The sequence below is a fragment of the Alligator mississippiensis genome, chromosome 2 (genome assembly GCF_030867095.1).
Source record: "Alligator mississippiensis isolate rAllMis1 chromosome 2, rAllMis1, whole genome shotgun sequence".
Classification (NCBI taxonomy): Eukaryota; Metazoa; Chordata; order Crocodylia; family Alligatoridae; genus Alligator; species Alligator mississippiensis.
In genome coordinates, this window is record NC_081825.1 from 194,011,217 (window position 1) to 194,032,734 (window position 21,518).

The 21,518-nt window shown below is 40.9% G+C and overlaps 1 protein-coding gene and 1 long non-coding RNA gene across 15 annotated transcripts in view; one reads left to right on the top strand and one right to left on the bottom strand.

The window, feature by feature from the left end:
* SOX6 (SRY-box transcription factor 6) overlaps positions 1–8,464 on the top strand; it is a 532,213-nt gene extending 523,749 nt beyond the window's left edge. For all 14 annotated transcript variants that reach the window (XM_059722632.1, XM_059722633.1, XM_059722642.1 and 11 more), the window contains one exon: positions 1,189–8,464. In XM_059722632.1, coding sequence (XP_059578615.1) covers positions 1,189–1,492 — 304 coding nt within the window. In that variant the 3' untranslated portion in view covers positions 1,493–8,464. The remainder of the gene's footprint in view (positions 1–1,188) is intronic.
* Positions 1–18,655, bottom strand: part of LOC132248691 (uncharacterized) — a 43,688-nt gene extending 25,033 nt beyond the window's left edge. Inside the window, exon 1 of the long non-coding RNA XR_009460021.1 lies at positions 17,438–18,655. This is a non-coding gene — a long non-coding RNA (uncharacterized LOC132248691). The remainder of the gene's footprint in view (positions 1–17,437) is intronic.
* Between the last annotated feature and the right edge of the window lie 2,863 nt (positions 18,656–21,518).

Consider the following 21,518-nt stretch of genomic DNA (forward strand, 5'->3'; position numbering starts at 1 on the left):
GAATCAGTGATTTGGCCATAGACACAGCTTTAAATGTTTTTTCTTTTACCTCAAGGACCAGGTGCAACTCATGAACAGTGATGCTGGGATGGATGGAGCATCCCACAGGAGTACAGGAGGACCCCCTGTGTGCTCAGCAGCAAGCCCGGAAGTGCTCCAGAAGTACTTCCAGTCCACTTCTAGGTCTGCCGGGGAGTGCGTCGGGGGCCACCCCCCTGCACCCCCTGACTTGGTGATCGGCCATGGGGGGACCCTGGGTATCCTCCCAGACCCAGCAAGCACCAGTCACTGAGGCAGGGGGGCATGGGGGCCCCCTGCGCACTCCCCAGCTGACCTGTAAGTGGACCAGAAGTGCTTTTGGCCCACTTCTGCGTCTGCTGAGTGCACTGGGGACCCCCCTCTCCCCCTCTGCAATCCTGAGAGACACTCCATTTGCCCCAGCATCACAGTGTTGGCGAGCCACCTGGTACCTTGAGGTATGTAGAAAAAATACTTAAAGCTGTGTCTATATCTGAATCTCCGAATCTTGCTGAATCTCTCCGAATTGATTCAGAGGGTTTCAATTCGATTCGAAGAGATTAAAGGGTTTCCAAATTCCATTTGGATTCAGAGATTTGGCCATCAAATCGGGCTGAATCTCCACCAAATCGAATTAGGGGCTGAAGCTTTGCACAGCCCTACAAAATAGTTCCTTTTGTAACAGTCAAAACTGAGCTTTCCACTGCGTGGTCTTCCCAGGGACTGCTATTTGGGCAGTCCCTCTAAATTGGCAACTGGAGCTAGTGCCCTGCTTGCCCCCCACACACAGTTATATTACTGGCCTGTAAGGTTGGACAAATTGCTAACCAGGAGTTTTAAGGAAGTATATTTTGGACTTAAGTGCCCACAATAGCAGCACCTAGTCATCTGTATCCTCCTGTGGCTTGAGCCTGTTGTGCCAGGGTGTAGTCCATCTTAGATTAAAACATCAAAAGTTCAGACCTTGCAAGTTGTTGAACAGCTCCTCAGTTCAACTGGTGGGACCTAAGTACGCACACAGCGGCTTACAAGATAAGGATCTGAACCTCTGAGTGCACCAGCACCTTTTGTCCAAGCTGTAAGCTTTCCTTTTGTTTGGCGCACATGCTAGGGTTCCATTCCAGTTTTAAACTGAAGGTAATCATATCCCACTCTTGTGTTTCCTTGCAGACAACAGCCTCAGATTCCAATCACCACAGGAACAGGTGTTGTCTATCCTGGTGCTATTACCATGGCAACTACCACACCATCACCTCAGATGACATCTGATTGCTCTAGCACTTCTGCCAGCCCTGAGCCCAGCATCCCTGTCATTCAGAGCACTTATGGTATGAAGACGGACAGCGGAAGCCTTGCTGGAAACGAAATGATAAATGGAGAGGATGAAATAGAAATGTACGAGGACTATGAGGATGATCCCAAATCAGACTATAGCAGTGAAAATGAAGCCCCTGAGGCAGTCAGTGCCAACTGAGGAGTGTTCGCAGAATTAAAGTACTCTGACTCATTTGGGTTTTTTTTTTTGTTTTTTGTTTTTTGAACAAAAAGTTCTTACAGAGCCTGCATGCATGTGTGGCTCCTACAGTTACATCAGCAGAATGGTCTTAAATGTTTCTTAACATGTGAGACAGATTGTTCCCTAATTTTTCATGAACTTTTTTTTAATTTAGGTGAAGACATATATTAAATATCAGGCATCAGGACTTGAAAACTTATATGAATCAATAGCTGTCTTACAAGTCTTACCTTTTGTCTTTTTTTTTCCTTTTGGATGCTGATAAAGGTTTAAGTTACTGTTTTAGATGGGGGTTCTACATTCTCACTCAGGTATGCTGTGCCAGCCTACAGGTTGTGAATGTGTTTTTATTCTGGATTATTTTAGAAAACAAAAACCGCCGATTTCATATTGTGAAACAGAACAAGTCTGCAAGTGTGCGCATCTGTGCATCATAGCTCATCTTTTAAACAAGAAAAAAAGTCTCTGAATTCCATTTTTTCCACATGTATAGCTAACTTCTGATGTGCCAAACTTTTCATAACTTTTGAATCTTAACATTTTAAAACAAAGTCTTAAGGGAGACACTGTAAAGTCTTAGACAATCCTTTGGCATCTTAAAAAATATAGTGAAAACATAATTTTTTTTCCAGAAAATGGTAAAGTACTCAGGAATCTGGAGACAGGATATTCTTAAGTAGTGAACATGGTTGCCACAGTGCATGTGCCCAATTGCTTTTGCTTCTTGATTGTGCCATTAGTGAGACATATTAAGTAAGCACAAAAGAGCGATCACCAGCTATGGACAGGCCTGTCTTAGCAGTGTGAGGCCACCTCTGACTACATTCTCTGTCCCTTTGCTTTTAACCCTTGCATTCAGTCTTAATACATTTTCTCTTAATTAATTTATTCATTCCAGAATGTCAAGGGTCCAAATACTTAATATTTATTTTTAAAAGTACTGTTGGTGGCATTACACTTCCAATTCCTTATCAAAATTTTAAAAAGCCCTTTCCCATTTTTCCCCCAAAATATGCAGGTGCCATAAAATAAGAATGCACCTGTTCCCAAAATGAAAATAGAATATGTGAATGAGAAAACTGATTGTTTCCGTAACACTGCACATATAAACAACATCTGGAAATGCTGTACTGTATGTAATACAAAAAATAATGCTTTTAATATGTACATATAGTACAAGAATTCCTATATATCTATGTTTATACTTAAGTAACACTGTACTACTCTAAAGTATGCAGATATGAACAGCCAGTGGGGACTAATACCCTTCCTCTTCAGTAGCTGCAGGGATGAATTTGCACTGTACAATCCTGCAGTAAATCAAGGTTCCAGTCACTGCCATCCCCATTGTCACCTGAAGGAACTTTTTGCTGTCTTCCATGTATTTATGCAGTGATTTATGTGACATTCTTGGATGGGCTAAGAGTAAGGGGGAGAGAGAAGTCACAAAAGTCTAAATGGGAAAGCAAGGTAAATGGGGCATCATAGTATAGTCATCAGACATTAGTCACATGGAAATGGGACCCAGAGCTCCTGATTTCCTTTCCAGGCTCACTCATGCTCTGATGGTATGACTGTGAGCAAATCATTTAAGTCCCAGTCCTGTAAACCCTTAATGTATGTACCAAAATGTAAGTTTGCTCTCCTAATGTATATGCTTGCAGATTTTCAGGGCTTCCATGTTTTCAACCATAAAGTGAGGATAATGATAATTCTTAATCTCACAGTAGTATTGTTGGACTTGACTAATGTATGTCAAGTGCTTTGGGATGTTTGGCTGAAAGAAATGACAAGGTAGTTTTAAATTATTGTTATAATCATCGTAATTAGAAAGACAACTTTTGCTTAACATAGAGGGGAGATTGTTCTGAGGTTTAAAAGTTATTGAATGTCACACCCAGAAAAAAAGAAAAAAAATTCTCTGACTTCTTCACTCCCACACTATTCTTATTATTTACAAGAAAATCACTGTAGTATGGGCCTGACCTTGTACACGTGCTAAGCATTTTCAGCTCCTGGGGACTTTATTGTGCACCTTGACAAAGAACTCAGTAACCTGCAAGGTCAGACAGGAGCAGATAAATGTGTATGGGCCTGACCCAGTCTCTACCAAAGTCAAAAGGAATCTTCCCATTGAGTTTCAGGTCCCATATGACAAAATGAGTGCAGTATTAATGCAGGTTATAGTCATACCATCACACAATCTTGCAGAAATTCCTGTAAGACCAAATGGTGAGGTGGTATGTTGTGATTTTTCATTTCCCCATCGCAGCTGCAGAAATACCTGTCTGGGCAGAGATAGCCAGTGTCACCACTTTAGGAATCGCATTTAAATGTGCAGCAAAAAAAAAAAAAGAAAGAAAAAAAAAAGAAAAAAAGGAAAAAGGAAAAAAAAAAAAGAAGATTGTTCAGTTTACAGGACAATTCATAAAGATAATAGAAACACAATAGTCAAATTCCTCTGACCATTTGGTGATTTGGAACAAAATACTATATTTTTACTATTTATTTAAGCGTGTTCTGAGTCCATGTTGAATAAGCAATAAACTGGTCTAGCCAAGACTTTAAAGGCATATGTTTTGTCATTAGCTGGTGAGCGCCCTCTTTAAGCTGGCTAAGGTACTGATAGAAAGTGTTTTTGGTCTTAATATTGCTTGGGGATTTTGAACTGTTTTTAACACATCTAGCTTGGATTTGGGGGGAGGGTACCATTATTTCCTAAAAAATTACTATTTATTAATGTCTTACAGAATTCTCCAGTTATAAATATCTCTCCCTCCCCCTGTGTCATTTCTTTTCTCTTTTTTTCCTTTCTGGTTTTGTTGCATAGGTAGAATGCTGTATTGCTAGCATTGTATTTTATGTAATTATTTTTGCACAAAGGCAAACATTTAGATTAGTAGATTAATTTTTTTAATTTTATGACCATGCCAAAATAATATTCTGGAGGCTGGTGGAGAACAAAGGACTGTTCTTTAGGACTGAAACTTGATTTTGCTTGTAGTACAAAAAAACACACACTCACAGATGTTGTTTCATAAGTGTTATAAGCACTGGATATAAATGGTATTTTTTATCACTTCTGACTAATGTGAAACTGTTGTACGAAAACTACATGAACAAAAGTCATCTGTTTCGACTCGTGTGGGCCTGCCTCACAGTTGCCGGATTTGAGTCATTTTATGTCTTGTTATTTCATTTATTTATGCAAAATACATGTATGTATGAACACTTTGTTTTAGCTCCAGTCCTGCCTCAGTGCTGATGATCTGTAACTTAAGGCCACATTCTTAAAAGTGATTGGCTATTCAGGAATCACCAGATTGTAAAAACTGCATTTACTGGTTGGGAGAGTGGGAGGGGAGTATTTGACTCTAAATTGTGAATATAATCATGTTGTATTTATTAGTCGGCATTGACTCTAAAATGTCAGTGGAAATCATGGAAGGACAATCATAACAAACATCATTTTTCTTATATTAATTGGAGCTCAAAACAAAGTTTGTGATGAATTTACCATCTCATTTTAGATTTTTTTAAATTGTGTAAATATAACATAGGAAATAGAATTTATTTTTTGTTCATGGATACTTAGTGAAGTATAAGTTATGTATTTACTTTTGTTCTATATCAGTGTATGTTGGTCCATATTAAATGCTGACAAATCGCTGTACCTCATGTAGATGCTGAATTTACACCCGCAGCATGAGAGCAGTATTGTGGACCTGTAGCTGGGACAGCAAGATGCCTCACTTGTGCTCCCACTGACTTTGGATAATCCCATTTTCCACAAACACAGAATACTTTTTTTTCTTTTTCCTTATAAAGGAACATACAAATTTTCCAACACAGCTGGTAGGAAATGCAATTTGTTTTGCAAATCCAAGCAAACTGACAAAATAGCTATATTTGTATAGGAGCTAAACTAACACAAATGGCATATTGGAGGCTAAAAAAAAATGTGCTTGGGAGGATTCTCATCATTAAGAGAGTCCTTGCCATGCTAATTAGATATAATAATGCTAAATTGGTTTATTTCTGTGTTCATTATGTAATAGAGTTGTCAAATCAGGAGTTGATAACAGAGAAAACTCTTCACCCAATATGTAAAGAGGGCTTGTGGGATTTTTTTAGCATTGCGTTTGGGTCCCCCAGAATAATTCTGATTAAAAAAAATAGTATTAATTCCATTCAGGTAATGAGCAACTATAGTAAAAACTATTTTCATTGTGAACAGATGCAGTTATACAGTATATTTCCCTATTTAATTAGCAGATACAATATATTTTCTTTCTGGAAAGTTATAAAAGAGTTATTTTCAAGAGAAGAACACTCCTGAAGCAGTCTGTTACCAGCTAAAATTAAATAGTTCACTTCACTTGGTCTTTGGCCAAATAGAAAGCAAAGTCTTAATGGAAACTAACCCCTGGTTTCCAGGGTACAGCTTTACATGGAAGAATGACTGTCATGAGAGTGTCCAATTCTGACCCGTTTAAGCATTATGTATTACCAGCATTCATGTATCACCATTTAGCTGGTGGAGCCAGAAGCTGAGAATGCATGGGATTAGATATGATCAAGAACGGGTGTGCTGAGGTTAATCAAGAGGTGGGGGAAGGCAAAGGAGAGAGTTGTTATGGGGTGGGAAATGCAAAACAATATGGCGACATTATTATTTAGTGAGGGTTGCTCACAGTAAATGCTACAATCTATGAAGAGTACAGAAGTCAGATGAAAACAATTTTGAATTTGTATGTAAACACAAACAGCCCCTAGGCATCGTCCCCTAAGGGGTATCGCTTTGTCTTGTTAAATATGTTAAATTTCTCAATACATTATAAAAAATCATTTATTAGCAAAAATAAATAATTTATGCCCCCTCCCATGAAACACTTAAGAACCTGCTCAGTGTTAAGCATACGAGGTGTTCCATTGGATTCAGCACAACCAGGAATGTGTGTTGAAACAAGCAGGTGCTTAAATCTTTGACTGACCATGGTCACAGTGCTAGTAACTGCACTCAAGAACCCACCAGTACAATGGACAATGCAGTTCTTCATATTTTTAATGGGAAGTTGACAAATGGTCTCAGACCCTAGGTATTTGCATGCTTGTTTAAGGCTCAAGTTGGCACTAAAGCATGTTCTTTTAAAAGAATAATACTATGTGACCTCATTTAATCTTTTACAAAACACTTGCTCTTTTTCCTTATAAAATAACTTCTCCCCAAAAGTATTTATAGAAACCCATTAATAGCTGTGCTTTTTCTCAGCTCATACTACATTTTTAATATACTGCCAGGGTCTTACTACAGAACGAAAGCATTAAGGTAGATACATAGGCAAGTATATTTCATTTTGACTCCACTACCCTTCTTTTAAGTACCAGATACATTTGAAAAAAGTGACAAAGAAGTATTCTGAGAGTTCACACATTGGGTGCAACGGGGTGGGATGGGTTGGGTAAAGGAAAACTTTTCAAATTGGTATCTATGGCAATATGAAAGCTCAAAAAGCAACTTTGTAACATGGCTTGCTTTAATTTCTGCTTTCCTAAAAACAAAACAAAACAAAAAAAACACAAGTGAGGTCCTTGGTGCTCTTGGAGTATGGGGAATGTGCAAATATTTAACTGTTTGTATGCTGCACATTGCAGACCTGCTAGTGTGCATTCTCCGTTTGTCTTCCTTTGTCATTTGTGTTTTGCTTTCTCGAAAGCACCGTTTTTTTTCCTTGTATCCTCCTTCAGCTTGTAGCAAATTAGGATGCTTAGCATTTATGTTCATTCATTATTGTATTTGCCATGTAAAAATTTTTTTTATTACATTAAGACAAGCTTATAAGCTGTTACTACATAACTTATCTTACTGTAACTCTTATTTCCTGACATTGTAATTTGTTTGTGATGTATATTGTGAGATTGTACTCTATGTTAATTTAATCAGCACAATTCACTGACATGCTGGACTGACATGCTAGCTGCTGTTTCAAATTGTAAAGTTTGTGTAGAGCTGTTGGGACAACTGAGATTCTCTTGTCAAGGTACTATGCTTTGGTTCCTATAGCAACACTGTGGGTGAGGCTCTTAAAGTGGTAGGGCTGCTGTTTAGACACCCACTAGCAAATTTAACTGGCAGGTTTTCTTTGTAGAAATTCTATATACAATGCAGGTACCTACCTGGGCCCATGGCTGGTAATTATTTGGGCGTTTAGAGGAAAAACTAGTGTCTATTGCTGCTTTGAATATGTTTTAAAGTCTGAAAATGTAAATAGTTTATCAAAAAAAATCTTGTACAGTCCAGTGTAAAGTTTTTAAATGAACTTAAAGGTTGCCATCACATCTTTCTCACACTCTCCTCTTGATACAGTAAAAAAGAAAAAAAAAGTTTGCTAAGGATATTGATTAAAGAATCTGTTCTGGATTAAAAAAAAAAAGAGAATCATTATTCTTAGCTTTGCTTCATTGCATAAAGAGACTTCTTGGATTTTGTTGTGCAGTATTGACGTGAGGTAAACTAAATATTAAATAATCTTTCAGTGGTACTTTTAAGAGTCTTCTCCTCCTCTGCCTCAGTAATTAATGGAAAAGACAAAATTGAAAGACACTGTCCTTATTCAGTATATTCTGGTGTATGTTGGCACCTTACCTACATGTTTGGGGTGGGGTGGGGGGGGATTTTGTTTCTTTTTTATTATTTAGATTTTTTTTTTTTTTGCACAAGGTGCTTTCCTGATATGTTAAACATGTCATCTTTGGGTGATACCGGATATGCCATGATAGGGGTTTGGACCCCTCAGGGGAGTGTCTATAAGACTGCCTATTTATGCTCATTTACCTCAAGACTGTCCTCTCTACCCTTACTCTATTCACCATCACTCCATCTTTTGTACTGCTGTTGACACTTACAAATTAAAGATAAATTTTGTTTTATGATGCGTGTGGCTATTTCTCTGCCTCTCCTATTATTTCTTTTAAACTTTGTCTGTCTTTGAGTTAATATCAGAAGGAACTGCAGTACAGGAAGAGACTACCTGGCCCAATCAGTCTGCCCCCTTGAAGTTTATCAGCATCACTTTCCTGCTCTTCACTGTTTTCTCAATCCCTGTGTATGCCACAAGGCATTTATCTGACTCCTAAATCCAGTAATGCTATCTGCCATGATAGACTTCCTTGATAATGTCCTCAGTGTGCATTATGGTCTGTAAAAGCAGAAAATGCTTGTGGAAGCATTGTAATCCAAGATGGGTTTTTATCAAGTGGAAATGAGACAAAACATGTCCCCGCTTTGAGACAAAACATGTCCCCACTACTTCTCTTTTTCCCCCTTGAGATATACTTAAACTATCCAAACTTGACAACATGAAAAACTATAAGGCCATATTGCCTTATGTGTGAACTGCTCTTCTTTCTATATTATGATTAGCTTTTGAATGAGTATTTTCTTAGTCATAGTTTTCAAAGGAAAAGAGTAAATTACACTGATGTGCACTATAAAAAATATAATGTAGTAGAGAATTCTGGATGTGCACTACCTCAGATTTCAGGCCAGTTTTAGTTACTGAACAAGCCAAATACCCCCATATGTCCAAGAAGGAAAGCATCCTTATATCCCTGGAGACAACATAATACACATGCTTATTAAAAAAGGCACAAGTAATGAAAGCAACATGATGAAATATTTTAGAGTTCTGTGTAGCTGCCCATGAATTCTGACAAGAAATTAGTGACTTGCATGGTGTCAGGATTTTGTCATTGACTCATAACAAAAGAGTTATCCTTCTGCAACCTCAATGTCAAAGAAGAAAAGGCCACACAACAACTTCACTTCTACTTCAAATGCACAGCAACTCTGTATGATGTGGAAATTACTGTTCTGATTTTGAGATCAAAGACCTTGACAAAGAAATGGAATAAGCTAGTGCAATCGTGGAAACCTGTAGCTAAGGCTTACACCTTTGTTACCAGGCCTAAATTTGAAGCACCCATTGCAGGCACAAAGTCAAGGCTTTAAGGCAGTTTACACCAGTTGAGAGTGGAATCTTAGCTGTAATTTGACATTTCCTAACTCTTATTGGAAGATCTGAGTTTTTTCTTTGCTATCACTTACAGCTGAAAATAATGTTCATTGAGAGAGACAATCCTGGAAACAGTGAAAATGTGCTGTCGGTCTGGCTGCCATGCATGTAAATAAAGAGTGCAAGGAGGCAAGGAATAGGTTTATGAGAAGCCATGATACTGAACATTAGCAACCAGAAAAAAATACTTCCTTGAGACACAAGGATTAGCTAGGAGATGATCCTGACCTATGCACCATTGAAGGCACAATGGCTGCAGAACAGCAAAAAGGGTCTGTTTAGCTAGCACCCGGCCAGTGTGCACATCCCCTGATCATGGGAGGAGCAAAATGTGAACCAGTATATGGCATTGAGTACTCTGCAGAATCTTACCCTGCACCATCAAATTTAATTATGAGATGACCACACTTCTCAGCATCTCTGTCTCATATCACTTTAGTCTTAAATTTATGTAATACAGTCTTAAGTGCTAATGAGTTCACTAATAACACATTGCTACCATACGACATCTGTCAAAGGCCTGTATCATAGTGCTTGACAAACATTAATTAAAGCTTCCTAGCACCCTGTGAGAGATTCAAATATTGTTTCTCCCTATTTATTCAGGGAGAAACTAAGGCGTGGAGATGGTTTTTTGACGATCAACAGGGTGGTGATAAGTTTCAAGACTAGAGCCGGGAGCTCCTGAGGCCCAGTTTTGTTTTCATACCTTAAAACACACTTCCCCTTAGACTAGAAATGCAACTGGGATCTTTAACATAGATTTTACTCGTGAGACATAATGACCGGTTCCTTTGGTGTCATTATCTCTAAAGCGCTTTTAAGATTTTTCTGAATTAGAAAGTTCCAGATGAGGTCCTGCTTTCTCATTGGTTACTATGCTGGTATTTTTCCAGCAGTTAATTATTAGAATGATAACCAAATTACAGTAGTTGGCACAGGGGAAAAAATAAAGTCATTGATTTATTTCCTTAATATATGGTTTATAAGAGCAACTGTGAGATTCCGGTTGTGTCTTTCCCAGCAGTTAATAATCAGCTGGGTTAAGGGCCTTCAAATACTGTTGTTGGTCATTAGCTGCCAGGAAGTGTCCTTCCTGTCATCCATTATTGCTTAATTGTATCAAGTCCCACTACAGTTGAGGACTGTTAAATCTGTGGATTAATTGTACTCTGACCTCTTAGTAGTTCTAATAATCTATCATATTAAAGGCCACTGTAGGTTAGCATTTGGGTTCTTGACATGACAGCCCATAACGAATTCCTTCAGCGCTGTTCTAGTTTATATTAACACTTCTTGATGATTGACACAGTACAACATAATTACTGTGACAAAATCATTGTGGTCAATTGTATTAAGAACTACTTAGGGACATTTTAATTTACTTTCTCACGACAGCCTTTAAAAGCTTCTATACTTACATTGAAGCTTATTTAGAGACTTGTGTGAGGTTTTAGTTCATCACTGAATGATCACTCTATTTTGTTATGGAGTACAACAGGAGTGCTTCAAAATTTTCCCCTCAAATCTTCCATCGCATTACAAAAATCTGCATTTGCTTTAATGGTGTTTATGCCCGTCCATGTGACTAGTTTTTGCAACTATTCTAGCTAATAAATATTCCAGGAGAAATATTTTTTTAAAGAAACAGTAGATTTTAGTGAATGTCAGAGTAATAATCATAGTGAATTTTGAACTTGTAAATGACAATATTTGAACAAAATTCTGACTCGTTCAGCAAGATATTTAATCATGCATCTAATTATAATTTTATGAGTAATATATCCTAAATTTAGGTATATTTAGGATATATATGCTCCTTTATGAACCAGGGTTGCCCAGAGTTGCATTCAGTCACTCAGGAAATAGAAATAATATTATGATATTATTTTGTCACTAGGAACACCAGGACAATGTTGTGCTAGACACCCTACTAACCTAGGAGAAATAATTTTTTTCCTGTGACAAAGCACTTACGCTCCACCCTGCCTGTGTAACCAACTAACGAATGCATCTCAATTTTTTTTATATATTATGCACACAGTTAATTGCTCCCAGACATTCTACAGAGCAAAAACTGTACAGCAAGGATTCAGTGAGTAATTTTGAATAATGAACAAATTTGAAAAAAAGAAAAGCTCAGCAATTGTTGAATGGACAAAGAGGAAAAAAACCTCAATTCAATTCAAAATATTTGTCCAGTTCTAGTATTTGTTTACAGAAATAATTTAAAGAACCAGACATGAAGTGAGGTCATTCCTTAGCACAAAATCTATTAAACTTCTACTTTCTGTGCAGGACCAAGCAGAAATATAACAATACAGAATACAATTATATGTCTGACTGTGTTATGCTTTCTTTCATCTCTGGCATTCTTGTCTACTTGTTTTGGCTTGTATTTTTAAAGGTATTTATTATAACACCTTTTTCCCCTTTAAAGATAATAAAAAGAACAAGGTAATAAAAATACTTAACACTAGCATAGCACTTTTATCTTCAAAGCACTTCGCAGACAATAACTAGTAACAACAGTGCTACAAAGCAACTAAGTATGATCATCCTTGTTTAACAAAAGCAAGAAAGTGAAGTCTATACCAATTAAGGATCATAGGCTATGTTCAAAGCAAGGTTAAATTGAATTGAGACGCTTACATCCAAAAGTGTGATCCAGCACAGTTTTCTCCACCCCTCATTTAGCCATCACTTAAGCCACAAGACGCATAAATTTCACAGATACTGTTCATTTTTTTTAAATGTTCTTCAAGCAGCTAGTGCTGTGTTCTGCACAGACCCAGGACTATCCACTCTGAACAGCTCAGTGTGTATTGCTTGCCTAAACCTTGTTGGGCTCGAGAACCTAGATATTCTGTCACCAAACTCCTCTGCTTTGCTTAGGAAAGGAATTTCAGGCCCTGGTTTACATGCTGACAGGATTTAGATCCTCACAAAATGTGGCCATGGCCACTTTTAAAAACATGGTTGGTGGTGAAACCTACAGTAGCTTGGTGATAAGAATGCTGACTTCCTCAGCAGAAGAGCTGAGTTCCCTTCTTTCCTCTGTTAGACAGTCTGACAATTCTGAAAATTTGAAAATTAGGCCATTTATATTTGGGGATTTTAAGATGGGTTTAAACCTAACTTTAGCCTCCCAAATTTGAAAATGTGGTGCCCCAGTGAAAGCCACACTTTAAAAAAATAATATTCCTTGATGTGTGTCTGATGTTAATGCAACAATATCAAACCAAAAACAATTGGTCAGGCTGCAGTTGGAGTACTGCATCCAGTTCTGGGCACCGCACTTCAGGAGGGATGTGGACAGCATGGAGAGGGTCCAGAGGAGGGCCACTTGCATGATCGGGGTCAGCAGGGGAGGCCCTATGAGGAGAGGCTACGGGACCTGAACCTGTTCAGCCTCCACAAAAGAAGGCTGAGAGGGGATCTGGTGGCCACCTATAAACTTGCCAAGGGGGACCAGCAGGCAATGGGAGAGTCCCTGTTCCCCTGGAGCACTACCTGGGGTAACAAGGAACAACGGCCATAAGTTGAATGAGAATAGATTCAGGCTAGATACCAGGAGGCACTACTTCACTGTCAGGGTGGCTAGGAGCTGGAACCAACTTCCAAGGGAAATGGTGCTTGCCCCTACCCTGGGGGTCTTCAAAAGGAGGCTAGACAGCCACCAGCTGGGGTCATTTGACCCCAGCATCCTTTCCTGCCCATGGCAGGGGGTTGGACTAGATGATCTGCTCAGGTCCCTTCCGACCCTACCAACTATGAAACTATGAATCTATTTAGATGGCTTACTAATAAAATACTCCCATTTTACTGCTATTTTTACAGACTGTCAGTGAGGGAGCATTTATATTCCCTAAAATGGTGCTTGAACTTAGCTTGCATTTGATTGAGAGTAGGTTCAGGCTAGACATCAGAAGGCACTACTTCACAGTCAGGGCAGCCAGGATCTGGAACCAGCTTCCAAGGGAAGTGGTGCTGTCTCCTACCTTAGGGGTCTTTAAAAGGAGGCTAGATAACTACCTAGCGGGGGTCATATGAGCTTAATTTACTGGGGGTCATATAAGCCCAGTATTCATTTCTGCCCAGGGCAGGGGGGTCGGACTTGATGAACTGCTCAGGTCCCCTCCAACCTACATCTATGAATCTGTAGCCCTGTGTGATCATGCCAACTCTCAGGATCTCAATATTGCACTGTTAGGGGTGTGTGACACACTTGCACATATACAAACACACAAATCAATTAGGTGCATACACACACACACTACCAGCTCAGGCACATACACATCCAAACCAGCCTAGGCACATGCATACCTATCACCAATTCAAGCACATACACTAAACACCCCAAAAGTTAGACACAGATCACTAATTCGTATATCATGCACACAATGCCATTATATATATATATATATATATATATATATATATATATATATATATGTATGTATGTATGTATATACACACACAGACACACACACTCACCAGTTCACACACATACAACCCACCTACACATACACACAGGTATGTTCCTAACCTGGATGGTACAGTGTGTATGTGTGTGCTTGGGGTACCTGGGGTAAGGTTAAGGTAAGAAAGTAGGAGTGTAGGGAGTAAAAATTGCTGGGAGTGAAAGTCACTGGGACTGGGATTAGAACCGGTAGACTAGAGGGGCCTGGGCTAAAGAACTGAAGCTGGGGGTAACTTTAGAGTAATTGATCTTAATTGATTAAAAGACAATGCCCAAAGCCTGCAGGACAGGGGAGTGATGCCGGCACAGAGGCTGGGACTGGAGCCAGAGCTACGGGGGAGCTGAAAAGGTAGGTGGGGAGAGGGAAAATGGGACTAAGGGAAAGTGTGGGTGTTAAAGAGGGGCTCTGGGTGTGGGGAGCCAGAAGACGACTCTGGGGCAGCTAGAGAAGTTGCAGGGAGCGGTAGTAGGTGCTGGGAGCTGGAGAAAGGCTCCAGCTGCTGGAGAAAATTGGAGGACAGCCACGAGGAGCTGGGAACCTGGGGGGGAGGGGGGGGGGTTCTTTTCTCTGTTCCTGGGTGAGGTCCCTGGTTCCTGGATGAATCAATGCGAGGTGATGGCCCAGTCACTACAGGCCATACAGTAGAGGCCTGCTACCATTGTATTTCAATCATTCCCAATCATTCTCATTCATCTGGGAACCAGTTTACATGGGAGGGGTACAATGAATCATATTGCAACATGGGATGCCCAGGCAGAGGACACAAGATGGAGGCTTGACATATAAAATGGAAACTTGACATGACTTTGGTTCACTTACAAACACAGGTCTAAACCATACAATATCCATATGAAACAATAAAAATCAATACAAAAACGATAATAATACAATATACAACAGTAAGAATCAGTACAAACCTAATAATTATACAGTATAAAACAGTGCATATCCAAAACCAAAAACTTGCTACCAAAATAAAAATGTTAGAGCTTATCCTAAGTCTGAGCTCGCTTATGCTTGTCTGTAGGGAATAGAGAGGGGGAGAAAGAAAAGCCAGAAATAATTGGGGAAGGGAAGGGAATGGATATCTAACATACATACATATATATGTGTGTGTGTGTGTGTGTGTGTGTGTGTGTGTGTGTGTGTGTGTGTGTATTAAAAAAAGAAAAACTGGGGGGTTTGCTACAAATCTCTGAAATACGAGAAGCAGTGAGTCCGTTTCACCTTTGTCTCAGTCATCTTTAGATAGATGTAACATTAGCAATGGGATCTATAATACTGGATCTTGTGATCTGTACAGAATGAGAGTGGTACCAGGAAAGTACTATTCCCCAAAACTGGTATCCACAACTTTGTCACTCTCAAAGGTACTGACCTTAAATTGTGATTCGTCAGAGTTAGCCTTAGTATTTTCCAATCAGACAGGTGTTTTGTGAGGTATGGCAAGTATTTTCAGCAACTTAATAACTTATGACAGGCCCACTGCAATGAGTTAATGTGTAGTTGATAAGAAAGTAAATACTTGTATGGAGTCAAAAAGTACGTGCAAGGAAGTGTGCATGCTTCTGTATATTCAGGAAGTTAGTGTAAGGTTTTTGGAAAGCATGACTTAAGACATGATTATTGGTTACTTAGCAATTTAACCTAGAGTCTAATGTCTACTTTAAAGACTTGCTGAGGAATCTTATGATGATCTATACCTGCTTGATTGGTAATTAAAAAAATCTGAATCTAAATTTAACTGTATTTCCCATTTTGGCATGTAGAATGCCATGCAAGATCTGATTAGAATACTTTGGTGATAATTATAAATATATCTGGAAAGCAAGCACTTTAATGCAATATTTTTTATCACAAACCCTACACTTGAAAGATGTGAAGCTATTCTACTACAGTAGTTGCAGCTCTTGTAAGAGCAAAGGCTATATTATGGAGAAGCAAAAAAAAAAAAAAAAAAGGAATTGAATATTGTGTCATGGTAAGAAAACAAGACTTTCTGCAAAGCTTCTTGTACAAGCCACCTAATACTAGGGGTTCAGTTTTTACTTTCATAAACTAGAAAGCTTTTCATTTATAAAACTAAAATCTGAATTTAGGGGCACAGAAAAGGCAAATCACATCTTTTGCTGCCAATAAAGTGCCAATAAACTTTTAAGTGCCAATAAACTTAAATCTATGTTTTCTCAACATGTGAATGTTGCAAAGAATAATGACCAGTAGCCCCCTTTCACATAAAGATGGGAGTCTAATGAATGTCCTAGCAACATTAGAGAGAACAAGGTCGGCGTATAATCAGTTACTGATGGTGACTAAGAAATAGCCCGTCTACTTTATGGCACTACAGTGAAGAATCCACAGTGAGAGGTCCAACAGATTTATTAATCCTCTAAATCACTGGTGTTCAACTTGTGGCATGTTGGCCAGATCTGGCCCATGAAGCCATGTCATCCAGCCTAGGGGGTTCCCCATAGGTCCAGAAATTTGGTGGCAAGAGAGTGGTGGCAGCAGTAATTGCTGGTTTGCTGCAACTGCTGTTGCTATCAAATTTCCAGACCTGTGAGGAGCCCTGCAGGCCAGATGTGGCCCTGCATGCTAGATCATCAGTCCACAGTGGGGCTGATGCATGGGGTTGGGCCAGTGCATGGCTGATTCCAGCATGCTGGATTAGGTCAGTGCTCCAGATTACACCTGTGTGCTGAGTCTGTGCATGATTGGATCTGAGTGTGGGACTGGGCCAGTGCATGGGAGTGACCTACATGCAAACCCCATGCTTGGGATCCAGCCTGCAGGTTGGTTCCATGCCATTCATCCAGCCTGTGGCAGGTCAGTAGGGGGCACTCCTGCGTTGAGCCACCCACCTCACTGCGTCCGACCACCTTCCAGGCTCGGGTGCCTCTCTGGGGGCACCTCACGTCTGGCTGACCCCCTTCCTGGAGCACACCGGCTAGCCTGAGGATTGCACTGCCACCACCCAGGGCTTTGGATTGATTCTGGCTCTGTGCACCCTGGGAAAGACAGGCCTAGTAGCCCTCCAGGGTACTTGATTCACTTCAAGAAGTTGGGATGCTTCCCTCAGTCAGAAGCACAAGTAGTGGTTTCCCTTAGTCAGCCAAACCAAGGGGACCCCAAGGCATAATCTAGACCCACTCCCAATAAGTCTCCCACACTAGGTACAAAGGAGAACTTTATTGGTTACAAGGGGTAGGGTTAGAATAGGGTAGAGGGTAGAACAATATCAGAGAAACCCCATAGAGCAAACTCCCCTGGCTGGGCAGCCTTTGATCACGCATCTGATTTACTGCAAGCTAAATATCTAGTTAGATCTCAGGTAGCTTACTCACAAGTCTCATTCAGAGGCAGTTGGAGATTCCCTCTGGAGGCAAGCAGTTAATTGATCATGAGTTTTGAGAGAGAGAGCAAGTTTCAGATGGTCCAGTTCTTCTCTCTCTCTGAGTCTCCCTCATGGCTGCTGCCCCCTCCTCCTGGGCAGTCCTTAACTTATATAGCCCTTGTGACCTCATTTACCTGGTCCAATGGAGGCCAGCACCTGTTGGCTGTCAGCAAACCAATTTGAAATACATCACTAGTTGCCGGGCAGACTCTAGCCCACCAGGGAGGAAGCCTCTCACCCAGGTATGTGATACTAGTCACGTAGGCAGAGGGAGCAGGTTTCCCCCCTCCCTCAGGAATGTATCCAGCTCAGGTTACCTAAAGAGATAGGGTAAAGGCGTGTCTCCTCTTTTGGGCCCATTCTAATCAAATTGTCACAGAACAGTGTTTTTGGGGAGAAACAAAGGTGGCCTTCTGCCACACAAGCCCATGGGACCAGAAGGTTCAACACCATTGCTTTATGTGTAAATAAAACAGGACTGACATTATTTAATATCTTACAAACTAAAGGTCCAATGCAACATCTACTATCATCTCCAGAGACTCCCATATAGCTAAGAGCAATTGCACAAGGCATGCAAAGTTCAGTTAATTTTTCAGCAGATGTAATAGGGTGGACTATTCTTTCTGGTGAGCTGCTGATATCATAATACAATATAGTAGAACATTTCTAGTATTTCATGTAGTCATAATCATAATATTATTAGAACATTACAGACATGGATACAGTGAATATCACTAACCACTGGCCATTTGTGTCCCTGCATCTCTGTATCATAGCATCCCAGGCTGGGGAGACATTATGTTTAGAGCAGGTACCTGAGGTGGTGAATGCTGAGCATTAATCTCACTTACTAAAAGCTGATATGACATCCTATATTCTCTTTAGAATGTGTGTGGGTATTACCTGTTATGGACTTATTTTTCTGTTGTCACAAACAAAGTCAAACCATCTTTTTATTTTCTATACCTCCCTATAACACTGTGGTCATCTGCCAGTTTCTGTCATTTCTGAGAATCTTTATATGGCTGTTTGTGAGTATTGTGTTGGATTGACTGTCTTTCTCTACTGAAGGATTGACCTTTATCAATTGCTGTGCAATATTTCTGTTTCTGGTATAATGGGGCCTCTGCCCCTTTTCTGTTTCTGGTATAATAGGGCCTCTGCCCTGTTACTAAGGAAGGAGAGGGCGAAGAAGGAAGTGACACCTTTAAGAGGACCCTATTTTTCATATTAGTTACAAGGGTTGGAGCTTAGCCACCATATTAGTTTGGATCTGGGAGCTTGGGGTAGTCGGGAAGCTGACTGTAAAGGGGAAAGGAGTTTTTGAGAGGACTGCATTAGGCTACAGTAGAGAGCCTAAGCTTGGCAGGGATAGTGTTATAGCTCATGACAAGGGAGAAGGCAACATGCTTACAGGCTCAGCGGTGCTACACTAGCTAGCACCACAACTGAAAGAGACATGGGGGTTGTGATAGACCACAGAATGAGCCACCTATGCAATGCCATAGCTGGCAAAGCAAATAAGACACTGCATGCATCTACTGATGCATCTCAAGCAAGACTAAAGATGTTATCCTTCCATGCTACTGGGCTTTGGTGAGGCTGCAACTGCAGTACTGTGTCTGGTTCTGGGTGCTACACTTCAAGAAGGATGTGGAGAAGCTTGAGAGAGTCCAGAGGAGGGCTACATGTATGATTAGAGGTCTGGAGAGCAGGCCATATGAGGAGAGGCTGAAATGGGGAAGAGAAGTCTTAGAGGGGACTTAGTGGCAGCCTGTAAGTATATAAGAGGCACACATCAGGGCCTGGGGGAGCATCTGTTCACCAAAGCACCCCAGGGGAAGACAAAGAATAATGGTCATAAATTGTTAATAGATTGCTTTAGATTGGACAAAAGGAAAAACTACTTTACGGTTCAAGTGTCCAAGGTCTAGAACAGACTTCCCTCAGAGGTGGTACAATCACCTACTCTGTAAATCTTCAAAAAATGTCTGGACACTCACCTGGCTTGGGTCGTCTGACCCCCGCAGTCTTTTCAGCCCAAACACAGTGGAGCTGGACCTGATGATCTCATGAGGTCCCTTCCAGCCCCTAAGTTCTATGAATCTATAAGGTACTTGGAAGAGAGGTGAGGGTTGCTGAGACTGATGGCTAATTGGAGGGATTTTATCATTTTTGGTTTACTTGTGAGTGAAGGATGGGGCAGTTTATAGGAATGCTGGGGGGTGGGGGATATTGGAAACCTTCATAAAGTGGGCAACTGGATATGTTTTGTGAGGAGCAGAATTATATGGGCTGCTGCAAGCCTGAGGGTCTTTGCAGAGGGGTTTCTAGGGTCCAGATCTTTGTGGGAGCTGCCATGAGACCTAGGGGACCTGAGAGAAGGTTTGTGAGGGCCAGAAACAGTGTGGGGCTGCTGTGAATGCTAAGAGCTCTGCAAGGACTTCATCAAGGCTCTTAACTAATGCTTAGTGGGGGAGGTGGTAAGGGTAAGCCCAGTGGGGAGGCAGAGCATATGACCCAAAGGTAGATCAGATGATCACAACCAGGAACTGACTGTGTAGGCATAGAGGCCATCTATAGATGATACATTTTTCTAGGTTTAATCTGGACTACAACTGTAGCCATATACATGTGGATCTCTGTAGTCTGAATTAAAACTGGCCACAGTCCACATTAACTAACTCTCATTGAACGAGTATTAAAGTTAAAGTAGACTAGGGCAGTCTGAATTAGGCAATTTAAATGTATTAATTAACATGTGTATATATACATATACATATACATATAACATTGGTTTTAGGACAATCTGTCCTTAGGAATTCAGATAAGCAGATTGTGATGGTGGTAGGTATTATAGGGCTTGCTACCACTGCCCTGAGCTCATCTGCTTATAAGTGGCAACAGGGTGGACCTTGGCTTTGAATCACCTGGTCTGCCAGGAAGTGGATCTTATGTTTTCTCACCTGCCACGACTTTGATGATGTATATTCCCAGGAGGCACTGCCCACTGTGATCCTGCCTGATCTTGATCCCTGTTTCTTCTGTGGGACTCCAAAACCTCCCCTTTACCCCAGTCTAGCCTCTTCAGATGGTGTTCACAATATTCTTCTGCAGCCAGGTCACAGTGCTGCCTGTTGCGGTCTTATTTTTGGCCCTCTACACTAGAGTGACCTTGGGTATCTATTAGATACACTCTTCCAGGGCTGGTCTTGGCCTGTGCTCAAAACAATCCAAAGAAACAGCAAAAAACCAAAGAAAACCCCGGCTGCTTCTTAGCCTTCTTGTCAGGCTCCATCTATGTCCCTTTTACCCAGGATCAGGTTCTCAAAATCCCAATCGCCATAATCAAGACAAAATCCCTTAGTCCAGTCTTTGCTACATGCTGGTCTGCCCTGCACCCCTATAAACATTCACAGGCTCATTGGGGTCTCCCCCATGTGCAGAAAGGCTCTACCTGTGACTGTAGTTTTCCCTCAGGCCCTCCTCCGGATCCTCTGTTGAAAAACTGCACTCCGGAGATTATCACAGGCCTTGTAGACTCCCTCGCTCTGGATCCTTAGCTGCAACTCTGCTCCGGAGATTACCACCAGCCATGTGCATGCAGGCCTCCGCCTGCCTCCTGCTCAGGGTCACTCGGGCAGGGTTCCTCAGGCATGTTCCTCAGTCTTTGCCTGCTGAGACACTCAGCCGCTCCTCTCTCCCTGTGGCCTGCAGGGAACTGACCCCTCTCTGCCCTTCTCCGGGGCTGGAAATACCTTTGGGCAGCCTCTCTGCTCCAATCCTGAGTGCGATGCTGCTCTGGAAGTTGGGTGGGTATTTTCCTTCCCTTCCGGTCTCCAGCTGCAGCCCTGCCGGCCCTCCATGCTGTGAGTTTTGTCTCAGTCCTTCAGACAGATAAACATTACGTATATCAATCCCTGCAAGGGAAACTCAGTTGGGTTTTTGCAAAACAATAGAGGCTATCAGGCACAAAGTTCTTTGGCAGCCATGGGTCCCAGAAGACCATGGAGATTATGCCTTTGGCG